Genomic DNA, 16728 nt, shown 5'->3' with positions numbered 1-16728 from the left:
AGCTAGGTTTCTAGTTTAACACATGAGCACCTAAGTGACCCTTGATGTAGCTGAACTATATAATATTAAATGCTTAAGTTCCAGATCCTGAGACTGCGTCTTGTGTCACATACAAGATGAATTTCCTTCCCTATTCTTGGGGAGAAAACTGGAAGTAAGCAATTATTAAAACTAATTAACCTTTGTCACAGCCTTCCAGCTCTAAGCCTTTCACATGCTGGGAGGGTACACAGCCCTAACTGTGCCTTTGGAACAATCCGATCAGTCGGACTTAAGGGTGCTCTGTCCCAACAGCCCCTTCCTGAGCCGTCAAACAGTAATTCCACAACTATGGAGCAACTGAGGAACACTTCAACAAATAACCCAGAAAATGTTACTGACTCCTGGAATATAACTAGTGCTAAAAGAAGACACCTATTACTTATTTATAAAAGCAAAAAATATTAGAAATCTAAGTGTTAATTTTTTTTTTACAGATCTGGTCAAGTAAATTATGAAACATCTATATGACAGAACATTGTGCCATCATTTTTAAAAAGTTTACAAATAAGCTGCAATAACATAGGAAAAGCTTAATATAAATGATGAATAAATAAAAAAGGTACTAAATGCTATGTCCTTATGTCCTTTATGAATTCAACTATGGGGAAAATGCATTGAGAAAGATTAGAAGGAAATACAATTATTGGGTAGTATAACTTAGTGCTTTTTCCAGTCTACACGAATCCATGCTTTCCATATTTTACCATAATAAATTAGTACCACTTCTGTTATTTAAAAAAAAAAAAAAAACTGGGATAGGGAGGTGTAAATTCAAACAAATTTCTCATTAATAGAATTTAAGAGTGCTATACAGTGCTGTTTATCAGGCAACATGGAAACAGAGCTTTGTGGGCAAGGAGGCATTCCTTTCTTTGACTTTGTTAGGAAAAGAATTTAATTAGGATATTTTAATCATTTTATAAAATGTTTTGTGATTATTAAAATATTATGTATCACTATTGCTGTGGCATTTTATATATTCAATAAAACCTACTACTGAGATTTCTCTTGATTTAGGATACTGGACATGTAATACATATATCATATAGAAAATAACACAGGCTTGTGATTTAGATGCTTACTCCCTGGAAGAAAAGCTATGACCAAACTAGACAGCATATTAAAAAGCAGAGACATTATTTTACCAACAAAGGTCCATTTAGTCAAAGCTATCGTTTTTCCAGTAGTCATGTATGGATGTGAGAGCTGGACTATAAAGAAATCTGAGCACCAAAGAATTGATGCTTTTGAACTGTGGTGCTGGAGAAGACCCTTGAGAGTCCCTTGGACTGCAAGATCCAACCAGTCCATTCTAAAGGAAATCAGTCCTGAATACTCATTGGAAGGACTAATGCTGAAGCTGAAGCTCTAATACTTTGGCCACCCGATGCAAAGAACAGACTCATTTGAAAAGACCCTGATGCTGGGAAAGATTGAAGGCAGGAGGAGAAGAGGACAACAGAGGATGAGATGGTTGGATGGCATTATCAATTCTATGAACATGAGTTGAGTAAGCTCCGGGAGTTGGTGATTGACAGGGAGGCCTGGTGTGCTGCAGTCCATGGGGTCACAAAGAGTCAGACACGACTTAGCAGCAGAACTGAACTGTGATTGAGACAAGTAGGATAAGAACATTATATAATGAAAAAGTCTTCATCCCATCTTATGCTTTCCCAGATATAGCATGTCTCTGGCCCAGAAACTTTTCTTGCATATAACCCTACATATATACAGTATTTACACACTAATAGTAACAGCACTTTGATCATCTTATTTCATTTAATGAACTTAAGAAACATTTACATATCAAAAGTACACATCCATTTCATTCTTTGTAAATGTGAATTAATATTCTATTGGTATGCTGCTGCTGCTGCTGCTAAGTCGCTTCAGTTGTGTCCGACACTGTGCGACCCCATAGACGGCAGCCCACCAGGCTCCCCCGTCCCTGGGATTCTCCAGGCAAGAACACTGGAGTGGGTTGCCATTTCCTTCTCCAGTGCATGAAAGTGAAAAGAAAGTGAAGTTGCTCAGTCGTGTTGGACTCTTCACGACCCCATGGACTGCAGCCTACAAGGCTCCTCCATCCATGGGATTTGCCAGGCAAGAGGACTGGAGTGGGGTGCCATTGCCTTCTCCTCTGTTGGTACAGATATAACACAATTAGTGACCCCTTACTGATATTTATTTCCAGTTTTCTCTATGATGAACAAGTCTTCAGTGAAATTCTTGTACAAATATGTTAAATATGTGTACAAGTATCTCCACAGATGAATTCTTAGATGTAGAATTGTTGAGTCAAAGACTTGTGTACATTTTAAAAGTCTGATATTGCCAAATTGCCTTCCAAAGAATTTGTTTCACTTTATGCTCCAAGAGAACATTTCTAATCAACACAAAATTTTTTTTTTTAAAGCAAACTTCAATGCCATCGATGTCCAGGAAAATAGTGAAGCAGGTTGGGGCAAGAAAATGGCAAATTGGAGAGCGTGTTCAGCATTCCAAGAAGGGACTTTTACTCAATTCCAGCCTCCTGCTAATGCTTCTAGGGAATCTCTGCCCAACAGTAAATTATCTCATTTCCCAAAAGTCAAAAATACTGACTTCTAAGTGAAATCTCGTGATTCTTTAAAATGTTGACAACTTATTCAACATTTACAATTGGCATGACAAACAAAACCCATGTGTGCGTGGGAATTATCTGTGAGCCTCCAACACATAACCTATGTTTAAAGCTATCATTCTGCCTCCCAAGCCAACAAAGGCTGTGCTTAGCATAGGTTTCATTAGATTACCTTTTGTTTTTAGATGAATTAGAAGATGGTTTTTATTAACTATGTGGTCACTATCCTCTCAAATAACTTTAATTAGACTTATTTTAATCATATTATAAATATAATGATTATAATAATATCAATAATATTACTCCTGCTCAGATGTTTTCATTAGTTTCCTACAATACGCTCCTTTGCCTTCTAGTTTCATTTCTGTAAAATGCTGTATTTCTCTGTTTTCTTCCTTATATGAAATTACCACATGTTGTAAGAGTTATTTTCCTATTAGTGTAATCTTTTACCCAAAGGGGAAGAAAATCTCTAATCACTTTTTTATACTTGCATTCAACATATTCATCTACTTACAGAAGAAATTGTGAGAACAGAATAAATTAGAGACCTGCTGCCTCTAGTTTAAATAGGAATTTTAATCCATATAAAACCTTTTTATATTAACTAAATTCTTAAAGTTTAGAAACTAAAGATAATATAAAAGTATAAACTCTAAAACTGCTAGCTCTATATAAAAATATTCAAATTCATGGATATAAAACCATGAGATTTTAAATGTTTTATTATCTCCTCCCCATAAATACCTGCAAAAGGACCAGCCTAACAAAGCCAATGTATGATTATAAACAAATAAATGTTTATAAATACTAAAATTATAAGCAACATAATATTAAATAACCTATGTGAAGTTAGAAGGCAATGACCTCTTGTACAAAAATTTCAAAACCCAACGTTTTAAAAACTACTAGCTTCATTTATTTATAAATAAAGCATCTGAATTCTAATTTTAGAGCTACTAGTAATTTTAAGAGATTTTGTTTCTAATGTAATCTGTTGAAAGATGTTTTCTTAACAAAAAACCAACAATAATGGAACAGGACCAAAAACATGTATTAAAGAAGTTTTATAACTTAGCAAAGCTTTTTTCAACATACAAGCCTATGTACACGTATATACATTTTGTCTGTATTGATATACACATTGTCTATATTTGTCAGTGACAACTACAGTGGTACTGTATTTGCATATATATGAGAAAATATGCATAAGAGTCGTTTTACCAATAATGATGCCACTGGATAGTCTATTTTTAGTTTCCAGAGGCAACGTCCTAAACATCACAAATTCCTCCATTAACATTTTTGAATGTCGGAGTGTCCCTGCTTCCCTCTTAAAAGGTATGCTGTAACTATTCAAATGTGTCTTTTCAAAAGAAAACTGATTAGCCCAACCTAAAATTTAAAAATCCAATGCTCTGTATTAGGTATATATCACTTGAATTCAATATTTTAATCATAAAAAGCAAATTTAAGGAAGAATTACATACTTAAATTGTAATCTGCACACTGGATTATGTTTTCAAATGTGACATTACAGTTCATAGATAAAACAATAGTAATGAAAAGAAACATGGTAAAAAATTATTTTAATTTTATCTAAATATAATTAAAACAAAGCATAAGAATAACTTTGAGACAATAATTCATACAATACAGCAAAGGCTTTAATATATAAATCAGATGTCATTTCATCAGCTGTTTATTAGTCACATCAGTCTAAACTTTACATAATAAAATATTGAAAAGCTAAAAAACATCATTGCAATATAGATTCAATATGGGAAAATACATATTTGTGGCTTTATACACAATGTAAATTAACCCATTCTATACAGTAGTTTTCCAAAATATAAACGGCACTTTACATGCAATAGGACATACCAGGCTGGACGTCCTAATACAATTTATTATATAGAAAAATAAAGAGAGAACACCTTTTTAACATAACAGTTACATAGGAGATGTGGAATGTAGAATATGATGCTGCCTTAATACACTCTTGGATAAGATTAAAGAAATGTGAAAAAGGACAGTTTCTATTATTTTCAATTAGCATTTTTGAAATGACAACTACTGTGATTTTATATTTTCTAATTGTATCACAAACTGAGAAAACATAAAAGTGAAAGTGAAAGGGAAAAAAAGAAAACCTGATCCTTTATGAATTTCAAACATCAGCCCTGCCTGTGGGCTGCATTTGGGCTGCTTGTCTGTTGACAGTTTCCTAAATTACTTCTGCCACTCTGAATTGCGCATCAGCAGTCAGATGTATTTCCCAGACTTCATCATGCCATTGTGTAACCATAGCTGCCACAATGCAGCGCCACAAGAAGCCTGTCCTTGAGTATTTCTTTGCTTGGGTATTCAGGTAACTTGAGCATGTTGATGCTTTAAAAGAAAAATATACCACTATTAAATAGGAAAGCTCTGAAATATTTTATTGTTTTGTCTAGAAGTGAAAACACTACTCAAAATTAACATAAAACCACCCTCTCAAATTTGCATTCAAATTGGAAAACCCTGAAGTAGTATTTAAAAAGGAAAAAAAAAAACCAAACCCTGCTACACTGCACTTTCCTTTAGTATGCAAATGTACCAGACAAAAATAAGTTCCCTCCAGCCTAAAATAAATAAGCAATAGGGCAATTAAGTTTGAAATGATGGCGTAACTCAGTGATACTTATGACAGTGTAACTTTAGTGATATTTGAACTATATGTATCCAATTAGAGTATAGGTGGGGCTTCCCAGGTGGCACTAGTGGTGAAGAACCCACCTGCCGATGCAGGAGACATAAGAGACATGGGTTTGGTCCCTGGGTTGGGAAGATCCCTGGAGGAGAGCAAGGCAACCGACTCCAGTATTCTTGCCTGGAGAATCCTATGGACAAAGAAGCCTGGCGGGCTACAGTCCATACAGTCGCAAAGAGTCAGACACAACTGAAGCAACTTAGCATGCATGCACACACAGAATCTAAGTAGGTAGTTTCCTCAAACATTTTCCCTACCTACAAAGTGGAAGGCAAGAAACTATTACTATATAGTTCTTTATCAGTGATTACAAAATGAACAGAGATCACTGTTGAGATTTTCCTCTCAATGAAGCAATAAGCAGTCAGACCCTTGATCATTTAAAACTAATCAGACAATTCACAGTGCATTTAAATAAACCAATTTAACATACCATGTGCTTGAAGTAGGTAGAAGATTTGGAGTATATGGCACAGCAGCAATTGTGAAGTTTTGCAATCCACTTCCACCCATGATATTAGCAAATCCACCATGTGGGACCCTGGAACTAAGAGTTCATATCTAGTAAGTTGTAACCATGCAAGAAAAATCTTTGAAATAGATATATTTCAAATTATAAAAATGACTCATATCTAGCATTCATTAAATATTTGATGAATAAATAAATGGTTTACTTGATTAATTCAAGCAACAGAGGCTTTTATGTGCAATCCAAAATGATTTCCCTGTCTGTGAAAAATATCTAGGCTCAAAGGTTTTTGTTTTGTATTCTTTTACACAGTGGGAAAACCAGAAAATTCTTTACACTTATCTTTCCAGAGATTTACATTGGATGCATTTTTTTAAATGTTACCTGACATGAGAATGCATTTGAATGCAGAGTTCCAAAGAATAGCACGGAGAGATAAGAAAGCCTTCCTCAGCGATCAAACAATAGAATGGGAAAGACTAGAGATCTCTTCAAGAAAATTAGAGATACCAAGGGAACATTTCATGCAAAGATGGGCTCAATAAAGGACAGAAATGGTATGGACCTAACAGAAGTAGAAGATATTAAGAAGAGGTGGCAAGAATACACAGAAGAACTATACAAAAAAGATCTTCATGACCCACAATAACCACGATGGTGTGATCACTTCCTTGGAGTCAGATGTCCTGGAATGTGAAGTGGGCCTTAGGAAGCATCACTATGAACAAAGCTAGTGGAGGTGATGGAATTCCAGTTGAGCTATTTCAAATCCTAAAAGATGATGCTGTGAAAGTGCTGCACTCAATATGTCAGCAAATTTGGAAAACTCAGCAGTGGTCACAGGACTGGAAAAGGTCAGTTTTCATTCCAATCCCAAAGAAAGGCAATGCCAAAGAATGCTCAAACTACCACACAATTGCACTCATCTCATACATTAGCAAAGTAATGCTCAAAATTCTCCAAGCCAGGCTTCAACAACACGTGAACCGTGAACTTTCAGATGTTCAAGCTGGTTTTAGAAAAGGCAGAGGAACCAGAGATCAAACTGCCAACATCCGCTGGATCATCGAAAAAGCAAGAGAGTTCCAGAAAAACATCTACTTCTGCTTTATTGACTATGCCAAAGCCTTTGACTATGTAGATCACAATAAACTGTGGAAAATTCTGAAAGAGGTGGGAATGCCAGACCACCTGACCTGACTCTTGAGAAATCTGTAATGCAGGTCAGGAAGCAACAGTTAGAACTGGACATGGAACACCAGACTGGTTCCAAATCGGGAAAGGAGTACGTCAAGGCTGTATATTGTCACCCTGCTTGTTTAGCTTATATGCACAGTACATCATGAGAAATGCTGCCTGGATGAAGCACAAGCTGGAATCAAGATTGCCGGGAAAAATATCAATAACCTCAGATATGCAGATGGCACCGCCCTTATGGCAGAAAGTGAAGAACTAAAGAGCTCTTGATGAAAGTGAAAGATGAGAATGAAAAAGTTGGCTAAAGCTCAACATTCAGAAAACTAAGATCATGGCATCTGGTCCCATCACTTCATGGCAAATAGATGGGAAACAGTGGAAACAGCGGCAGACTTTATTTTCTTGGGCTCCAAAATCAGTGATGGTGCATGCAGCCAGGAAATTAAAAGACGCTTGCTCCTTGGAAGGAAAGTTATGACCAACATAGACAGCTTATTAAAAAGCAGAGACATTACTTGGCCAACAAAAGTCTTGTCTAGTCAAAGCTATGGTTTTCCAGTAGTCGTGTATGGATGTGAGAGCTGGACTATAAACAAAGCTGAACACCAAAGAATTGATGCTTTTGAACTGTGGTGTTGGAGAAGACTCTTGAGAGTCCCTTGGACTGCAAGGAGGTCCAACCAGTCCATCCTAAAGGAAATCAGTCCTGAATATTCATTGGAAGAACTGATGCTGAAGTTGAAGCTCCAATACTTTGGCCACCTGATGTGAAGAGATGACTCATTTGAAAAGCTCCTGATGCTGGGAAAGAGGGAGGAGAAGAGGACAACAGAGGATGAGATGGTTGGATGGCATCACCGACTCTATGGACATGGGTTTCAGTAAGCTCCGGGAGTTGTTGATATACAGGGAAGCCTGGTGTGCTGCAGTCTATGGGGGCTCAAAGAGTCGGACACGACTGAGTGACTGAACTGAACATAGTGAGACTACAGAAAGGTGAACAAAGTCAGAAGTCTCACAGTTTCTAATTTTGAAATTTAAACTACAAAACTACAGTAATCAAAACAGTGTGTACCGACATAAAGAACAGATAGAAATAGAATGGGGAACCTCAAAATAAACCCTCAAATATACAGCCAAATGATTTTTGACAGGAGTGTTAAGAACATTCAACAGAAAAAGGACAGTCCTTTCAACAAATTGTGCTGAGAAAACGGAATATTCACTACAAAAAAAATGAAGTTAGACCTCTTCCTAACACTGTATACAGTTAACACAAAATGAATCAGAGAACTAAATGAAGAGGTAAACCTATAAAATTCTTAGAAGAAAATCCAGGGGAAAAGCTTTATGACACTGGATTTGGTAATGATTTCTAGGATATGATACCAAAGACACAGGCAACAAAAGAAAAATAGATAAATTGGACATAAAATTAAAACTTGGGTGCCAAAGGATACCATGAACTGAATGAAAAGGTGAGCCACAGGAGAAAATATTTTTAAATCATAAATATGACAAGGAATCAATATTGAGAAAATACATTGGCCAAAACGTACGTTAAGTTTCTTCTGCTACATCTTATGGGAAAACCCAAATGAACTTTTTGCCCAACCCAATATATAGAGCTCCTACAACTTAACAACAAAAACCCAATTTAAAAAATAGGGACAGGGTTCAAACAGACATTTTTCCAAAGAAAATACACAAATGGCTTATAAGCATTCAAAAGATGTTCAATCAAAAATCACCTGTCATTAGGGAAATGCAAATCCAAACCACACTGAGGGCTTCCCTGGTGGTTCAGTGGTAAACAGTCCACCTTCCAATGGGTTTGATCCCTGGTCCAGGAAGATCTCACATGCTGAGGAGCTTAAACTAAGCCCGTGTGCAACACCTACTGAGTCTGTCCTCTAGAGCCTGCGACTTACAACTACTGAGCACGTGCACCACAACTGCTGAAGCCTGCATGCCTTAGACCTCGTGCTCCACAACAAGAGAAGGCATGGCAATGAGAAGCCTGCACACCACAACTAGCGAGTAACCCCTGATCCCTCAAACTACAGAAAAGCCTGTGCAGCAATGAAGACCCAGCACAGCCAAAATAAGTAAATTAATTCTTTTTAATGTTAAAAAAAAAAACCCTACACTGAGATATCTACCTCACAGGTATTAAGATGACAGTTATTAAAAAAAAAAAGGCATCAGAAAAAATACAGTTTTGGAAAGGACATGCAGAAATTGAAACCCTTATGCAACTGCTGAGGGTAATATAAAACGGTGTAGCCAACTATGGAAAACAGTAAGACAGTTTCTCAAAAAATTAAGCATAGGATTATAGTATATATCCAAAAGAACAGAAAGCAGAGACTCAGATTTTTGTACATGCCACGTTCATAAAAGCATCACTCACAATAGCCAAATTGTGGATGCAACATAAGTAACTATCCATGGATGGAAGGATAAGCACAATGCGGTAAACACATACAACAGAATACTATTCATCCTTAAAAAGGAAGGGAATTCTGACATATGCTACACTATGAATGAATCTTGAGGACATTATGCTAAGTGAAATAAGTCTATCCCAAAAAGACACCATATTGATTCTACTTATAAGGGACCTAAAGTAGTCAAACTCATATAGACAGAAAGAATGGTGGTTGCCAGAGACAGGGGGTATGGGAAATGGAAAGCTAGTGTTTAATGTGCACAATTTCAACTGAGGAAAATAAAAAAGCTCAGGAGATGAATGGAAGTGATGGCTGTATGACAATGTGAATGTACACAGAACTGTACATTTAAAAATGATTTAAATGTTAAATATATCTTACCACATACACTAAAACAAATTGTCAAATAATGCACCAAGATTTTCTATTAATATTTATATCACAGATGATATGCACATATTCACAGAGAAAAAAAACAATCCAATAGAAATAGATCTCTAAAACTAAAAGTTTTCTTTTCTAGCTAGGAAGTAGTTTGGTCACTATTAAATACTATTAAATACTTTATTGATGAAATGCCTAAACTTACCTTAGAAATTCAAGTGAATGTTAAAAGGATGCCTGAATCTTCCTAACAAAACCCTAACATATAAGCAATTCCTACTTAGGACAAGAGAATATCTAAAGACCTGAATATATATGTCAATAAAGTGAAATAAAATTCAACATTAGTTTATCTATGCATATTAACCTTTGCCTAAAAAATTAACAAAGGTGACCAAAAATAAAAAGGGATGAAAGATATTAGAGGCAGATTTTAAATACAAATATACCACTTCATCAGGACAGGTGAGAAAATGAGCCTTGACACTGATTCTTACACAAATTATAGCACAGAATTTCAATATCACAATTCATATAAATAAATTTTGAAAAATTAGGTGAGCCTCCAATTTTAATATCTAGACTGAAAACATTCTGTAAACTGATATTCACAAACAATACCTGAAATCTCACTCCTCTTCTAAACTAGAAACGATGACTGGGCCCCCTACCTGAATAACCCGTGGATCTTAAGTTAAGATTATGGCTCATCAAGCTTAAGCATGTATGAGAAAAATAAATGAAACTGTCTTTGGCAGAGTATTATGACACCTAAATTATACAATGTAAAATTACAGTTAATAAAAATGACATATTTCTATTTTATACAAAGTAGTCATATAGTCTGACATTCATTACTAACAGATAATGAAACAAAAGTTAGATATTTAAGACCTGTAGATAAACAAAATACTCTCACCACCATAAAAATACTTTAAAGTTACTGATGATACAGATTCTTGCTCCTACAACTAGAACACAACTCTAGTCTCCTACAGCTCTTCAGTAAGATTGTTCTAGATTAAATAATGGATGTGGAAGAAGACATTTTACAATCTAAATATGAAGGATAAACAGAATTTTCCAGAAAGTGCAAAAAAGGGGAAAAGTACATAGTTTTGGTCTAGAAGGGCAAACACTATACCTATTGATTACTGGGTCTAGTGTAAAAGGAAAGTTATGGTTTAAAAAACTTTAAGATTTACTCTGGTTAAATTCAAAGCAAGGACTCCATTTTGACCAAGGGCTGAAAAGTGGATTTTTTCACTTGAAGGTAAAGCTGAGGTCCATGTAGTTTCCCCTCAGCCTCCGTGGCTTCTGCTCTTTGCCCAAATCCTGCACCTCAGTTTAAATGGATTTGCTACTATACTTCTCTATCAGTTAAACAGCAAAATGTGCAGTTCTTTTCAGCATTGCTAACTATGACTATAGGCCCAGGAAACATATTGTGTATCACTAATCCAAGTGTTTTTAATTCTATAACAGTAGCAAGCTAACAATTTTAGTACTAAAGAACTTGAATAATTATTTCCTGCATTTTAAAAGCTCATACCAACCAAATCATGAAGGAAAATATAGTAATTCATTAAACAGCGTTTAAATATAAACCACTTAGAAAAAAATTAAAGAGCCCTGGCTTATAACATAAACCAAAATAAAGTCCAGATGGCTTAAAAACTGGTATGTAAAAACAGAAACAAAAATGTTACCAAAAAATGTAGAAAAACATATAAGTATACAAAATCTTGGGAGTAGGGAAGAATATATTAAAAAAAAAAAAAATTGTAAGGAAAGTAATAATCAACTTGCAACCTAACTTAGAATCTTCATTATAGAATTTTTATAAATTTATAATCTATATGGAAATCTATATGTCTAACTTAATAAAATTAAAAGGCAAATGATAAACTGGGAAAAATATTTGCAGAGTTATAAATGTCCCTATCTGTATATCTAGGGACATTAAAAAACAATTTTTTTTAAATGATGGTAGAATAATGTACAAAAATAAAGACAGGAAATCTATTCCAATACAAAGTAAACATATAAGAAACTATGGAAATAAAAATGATTATATCTTACATTGACAGAATATAAGAAACAGGGACTCTCATTCCCTGCTGATGTCAATAATGGTATCTTTCTGAAGTTTAAGTGAGGAATGTCTCAAAGTTATAAAAATTTATATACTCTGCATGCAAAAATTTCCCTTTTAAGAATTTTCCCTATATACTTATCCTACTTATCCTACATTTATAAATAATCAAACTGTTGCTGCTGCTAAGTCGCTTCAGTCATGTCCGACTCTGTGCTACCCCACAGACAGCAGTCCACCAGGATCCACCGTCCCTGGGGTTCTCTGGGCAAGAATTGAAAAAAATAATAAACTGATCTGCCAGTATAAAAAGCATACAAATTCCTTATTTGCTCAGCATTATTCATAAACAGGAAAATTTAGCAATAAAGGACAATATCCATTCAGTTCAGTTCAGTCGCTCACTCCTGTCTGACTCTTTGTGACCTCATGAGGCACAGCAAGCCAGGCCTCCCTTGTCCATCACCAGCTCCTGGAGTTTACCCAAACTTATGTCCATTGAGTTGGTGATTCCATCCAACCATCTCATCATCTGTCGTCACCTTCTCCTCCTGCCCTCAATCTTTCCCAGCATCAAGGGTCTTTTCAAATGAGTCAGCTCTTCACATCAGGTGGCCAAAGTATTGGACCTTCCACTACAACATCAGTCCTTCCAATGAATATCCAGACTGATCTCCTTTAGGATGGACTGGTTGGATCTCCTTGCAGTCCAAGGGACTCTCAAGAGTCTTCTCCAACACCACAGTTCAAAAGCATCAGTTCTTCGGCTCTCAGCTTTCTTTATAGTCCAACTCTCACATCCATACATGACTACTGGAAAAACAATAGCCTTGACTAGACAAGACTTTTGTTGACAAAGTAATGTCTCTGCTTTTTAATATGCTATCTAGGTTGGTCAAAACTTTCCTTCCAAGGAGTTAGCGTCTTTTAATTTCATGGCTGCAGTCACTATCTGCAGTGATTTTGGAGCCACCAGAAATAAAGTCAGCCACTGTTTCCACTGTTTCCCCATCTCTTTGCCATGAAGTGATGAGACCAGATGCCATGATCTTAGTTTTCTGAATGTTGAGCTTTATCCCAACTTTTTCACTCTCCTCTTTCACCTTCATCAAGAGGCTCTTTAGTTCTTCTTCACTTTCTGCCATAAGGGTGGTGTCATCTGGATATCTGAGGTTATTGATATTTCTCCCGGCAATCTTGATTCCAATTTGTGCTTCTTCCAACCCAGCGTTTCTCATGGTGTACTCTGCATATAAGTTAAATAAGCAGGGTGACAATATACAGCCTTGACATACTCCTTTTCCTATTTGAAACCAGTCTGTTGTTTCATGTCCAGTTCTAACTGTTGCTTCCTGACCTGCATACAGGTTTCTCAAGAGTCAGGTCAGGTGGTCTGGCATTCCTATCTCTTTCAGAATTTTCCACAGTTTATTGTTATCCACACAGTTAAAGACTTTGGCATAGTCAATAAAGCAGAAGTAGATGTTTTTCTGGAACTCTCTTGCTTTTTCGATGATCCAGCGGATGTTGGCAGTTTGATCTCTGGTTCCTCTGCCTTTTCTAAAACCAGCTTGAACATCTGAAAGTTCACGGTTCACGTGTTGTTGAAGCCTGGCTTGGAGAATTTTGAGCAGTACTTTACTAGCATGTAAGATGAGTGCAATTGTGCGGTAGTTTGGGCATTCTTTGGAATTTCCTTTCTTAGAGATTGGAATGAAAACGGACCTTTTCCAGTCTTGTGGCCACTGCTGAGTTTTCCAAATTTGCTGGCATACTGAGTACAGCACTTTCACAGCATCATCTTTTAGGATTTGAAATAGCTCAACTGGAATTACATCACCTCCACTAGCTTTGTTCGTAGTGATGTTTCCTAAGGCCCACTTGACTTCACATTCCAGGATGTCTGGCTCTAGGTTAGTGATTACACCATTGTGATTATCTGGGTCATGAAGATCTTTTCTGTAGAGTTCTTCTGTGTATTCTTGCCACCTCTTCTCAATATCTTGTGCTTCTGTTAGGTCCATACTATTTCTGTCCTTTACTGAGCCCATCTTTGCATGAAATGTTCCCTTGGTATCTCTAATTTTCTTGAAGAGATCTCTAGTCTTTCCCATTCTATTGTTTTCCTCTATTTCTTTACATTGATCGCTGAGGAAGGCTTTCTTATTTCTCCTTGCTATTCTTTGGAATTCTGCATTCAAATGGGTATATCTTTCCTTTTCTCCTTTGCTTTTCACTTCTCTTCTTTTCACAGCTATTTGTAAGGCCTCCTTAGACAGCCATTTTGCTTTTTTGAATTTCTTTTTCTTAGGGATGGTCTTGATCCCCGTCTCCTGTACAATGTCAGAAACCTCTGCCCATAGTTCATCAGGCACTCTATCAGATCTAGTCCCTTAAATCTATTTCTCACTTCCACTGTATAATCATAAGGGATTTGATTTAGGTCATACCTGATGGTCTAGTAGTTTTCCCCACTTTCTTCAATTTTAGTCTGAATTTGGCAATAAGGAGTTCATGATCTGAGCCATAGTCAGTTCCTGGTCTTATTTTTGCTGACTACATAGAGCTTCTCCATCTTTGGCTGCAAAGAATATAATCAATCTGATTTTGGTGTTGATCATCTGGTGATGTCCATGTGTAGAGTCTTCTCCTGTGTTGTTGGAAGAGGGTGTTTGCTGTGACCAGTGCGTTCTCTTGGCAAAACTCTTTTAGCCTTTGCCCTGCTTCATTCTGTACTCCAAGGCCAAACGTGACTGTTATTCCAGGGGTTTCTTGACTTCCTCCTTTTGCATTCCAGTCCCCTATAATGAAAAGGACATCTTTTTTGGGTGTTAGTTCTAAAAGGTCTTGTAGGTCTTCATAGAACTGTTCAACTTCAGCTTCTTCAGCATTACTAGTCGGGGTATAGACTTGGATTACCATGACATTGAATAGTTTGCCTTGGAAACAGACAGAGATCATTCTGTCATTTCGGAGATTGCATCCAAGTACTGCATTTTGGACTCTTTGTTGACTATCATGGCTTCTCCATTTCTTCTTAGGGATTTCGGCCCACAGTAGTAGATATAATGGCTATCTTAGCTAAATTCACTCATTCCAGTCCATTTTAGTTCACTGATTCCTAGAATGTCGACATTCGCTCTTGCTATCTCCTATTTGACCACTTCCAATTTGCCTTGACTCATGGACCTGACATTCCAGGCTCCTATGCAATGCTGCTCTTTACAGCACTGGACCTCACTTCCATCACCAGGCACGTCCACAGCTGGGTGGTGTTGTTGCTTTGGCTCCATCCCCTCATTCTTTCTGGAGTTATTTCTCCACTGATCTCCAGTAGCATATTAGGCACCTACCGACCTGGGGAGTTCCTCTTTCAGTGTCCTGTCTTTCTGCCTTTTCATATGGTTCATGGGGTTCTCAAGGCAAGAATACTGAAGTGGTTTGCCATTCCCTTCTCCAGTGGACCACATTCTGTCAGACCTCTTCACCATGACCCGTCCATCTTGGGTGGCCCCACATGGCATGGCTTACATTGAGTTAGACAAGGCTGTGGTCCATGTGATCAGACTGGCTAGTTTGCTGTGATTGTGGTTTCCGTCTGTCTGCCCTCTGATGCCCTCTCTTAGCACCTACTGTCTTACTTGAGTTTCTCTTAACTTGGACATGAGGTATCTCTTCAAGGCTGCTGAGAGGTCAATAGATTTAAGAATAGGTAGCCATTTAAAAAATTAGATCTATAAATGAATCTATTTTAAACAATATATTGCTAAATTCAAAAGTTATAAGAGGAACAATGCTTTTAAAAAAGATGCTTTTACATCTTTCAGAACTATAAGTTAACAGAGATTTAAATGTCAGAAAAACTCTGGAAGAATAACCAAAATAGATTACATTGAGAGACTGAGATAAGAGATGATTTTATAAAATTTTAGCTTAACCTTCCTACATATAAAAAATAATTTTTAACTCTTTTCATTAAATTACTCAAATCGCTAGGTATTTCTTGGCACTAAGAAGCCAAGTAAACAAAAAACTGACAAGATTTTATTTCATATTTTTAGTCTACAATCTGTGATTAATTAATGTTTTATTTATTCTTTAAAATTAGGTATACATTGTAACTCCAACTATTTTTCTAACTACATACTTAAAAAACTAAGAAATACAGCAAAACATTACCAGTGCTATCTAAGAACAGTGCAGTCACTTGATGGGATTCTCATTTTCCCCCTTCTATCCCTCCATTTTCCAGATTCTCTGCAATGGTTGCAAACCCCTTTAGAAACACAGCAGTGGGGACGCCACCGGTGGCCCCACGGCAGAGACTCTGCGCTCCCAACGCAGGAGACCTGGGTAGATTCCTGGTTGGGGAACTGGATCCCACATGCTACAGCTGAAGAACCTGCATGCTGCAAAAAAACCAAACAGCCTGCATGCCACAACTAAAATGCAGTGCAGACAAATAAAATGTAAAAAATAATACAATGGACTTTAAGTTACATATATGTAACATAGACATACATTTACACTATGTTTTTAAAACAGGTAGTAAAAAATAAATATATCAAATTATTTATAATGGTTATTGCTGGCAAGTGATGGTTTTTCTTATTTCTTTTAGTTGTCTATGTGCCAATTTTCTTAGAAGAACCATGCAAATTTATAATGAAACAACTGAACTATATTTTCATAAACAGAAGGATACAGATGAAA

General features: G+C 36.4%; 1 protein-coding gene across 6 annotated transcripts in view; it reads right to left on the bottom strand.

Annotated features, from left to right (window-relative positions):
• Positions 1-4237: 4237 nt before the first annotated feature.
• Positions 4238-16728, bottom strand: part of HACE1 (HECT domain and ankyrin repeat containing E3 ubiquitin protein ligase 1) — a 118382-nt gene continuing 105891 nt past the window's right edge. For all 6 annotated transcript variants that reach the window (XM_020872571.2, XM_070450046.1, XM_020872576.2 and 3 more), the window contains 2 exons: positions 5851-5964; positions 4238-5056 (listed from right to left, as the gene is read on the bottom strand). In XM_020872571.2, the coding sequence (XP_020728230.1) occupies positions 4954-5056; positions 5851-5964 (217 nt within the window). In that variant the 3' untranslated portion in view covers positions 4238-4953. The remainder of the gene's footprint in view (positions 5057-5850; positions 5965-16728) is intronic.

The sequence above is a fragment of the Odocoileus virginianus genome, chromosome 19 (genome assembly GCF_023699985.2).
Source record: "Odocoileus virginianus isolate 20LAN1187 ecotype Illinois chromosome 19, Ovbor_1.2, whole genome shotgun sequence".
In the NCBI taxonomy this organism is placed as follows: Eukaryota; Metazoa; Chordata; class Mammalia; order Artiodactyla; family Cervidae; genus Odocoileus; species Odocoileus virginianus.
Note: the sequence above shows the minus strand (reverse complement) of the source record. Positions and strands in the feature narration are given on the sequence as shown.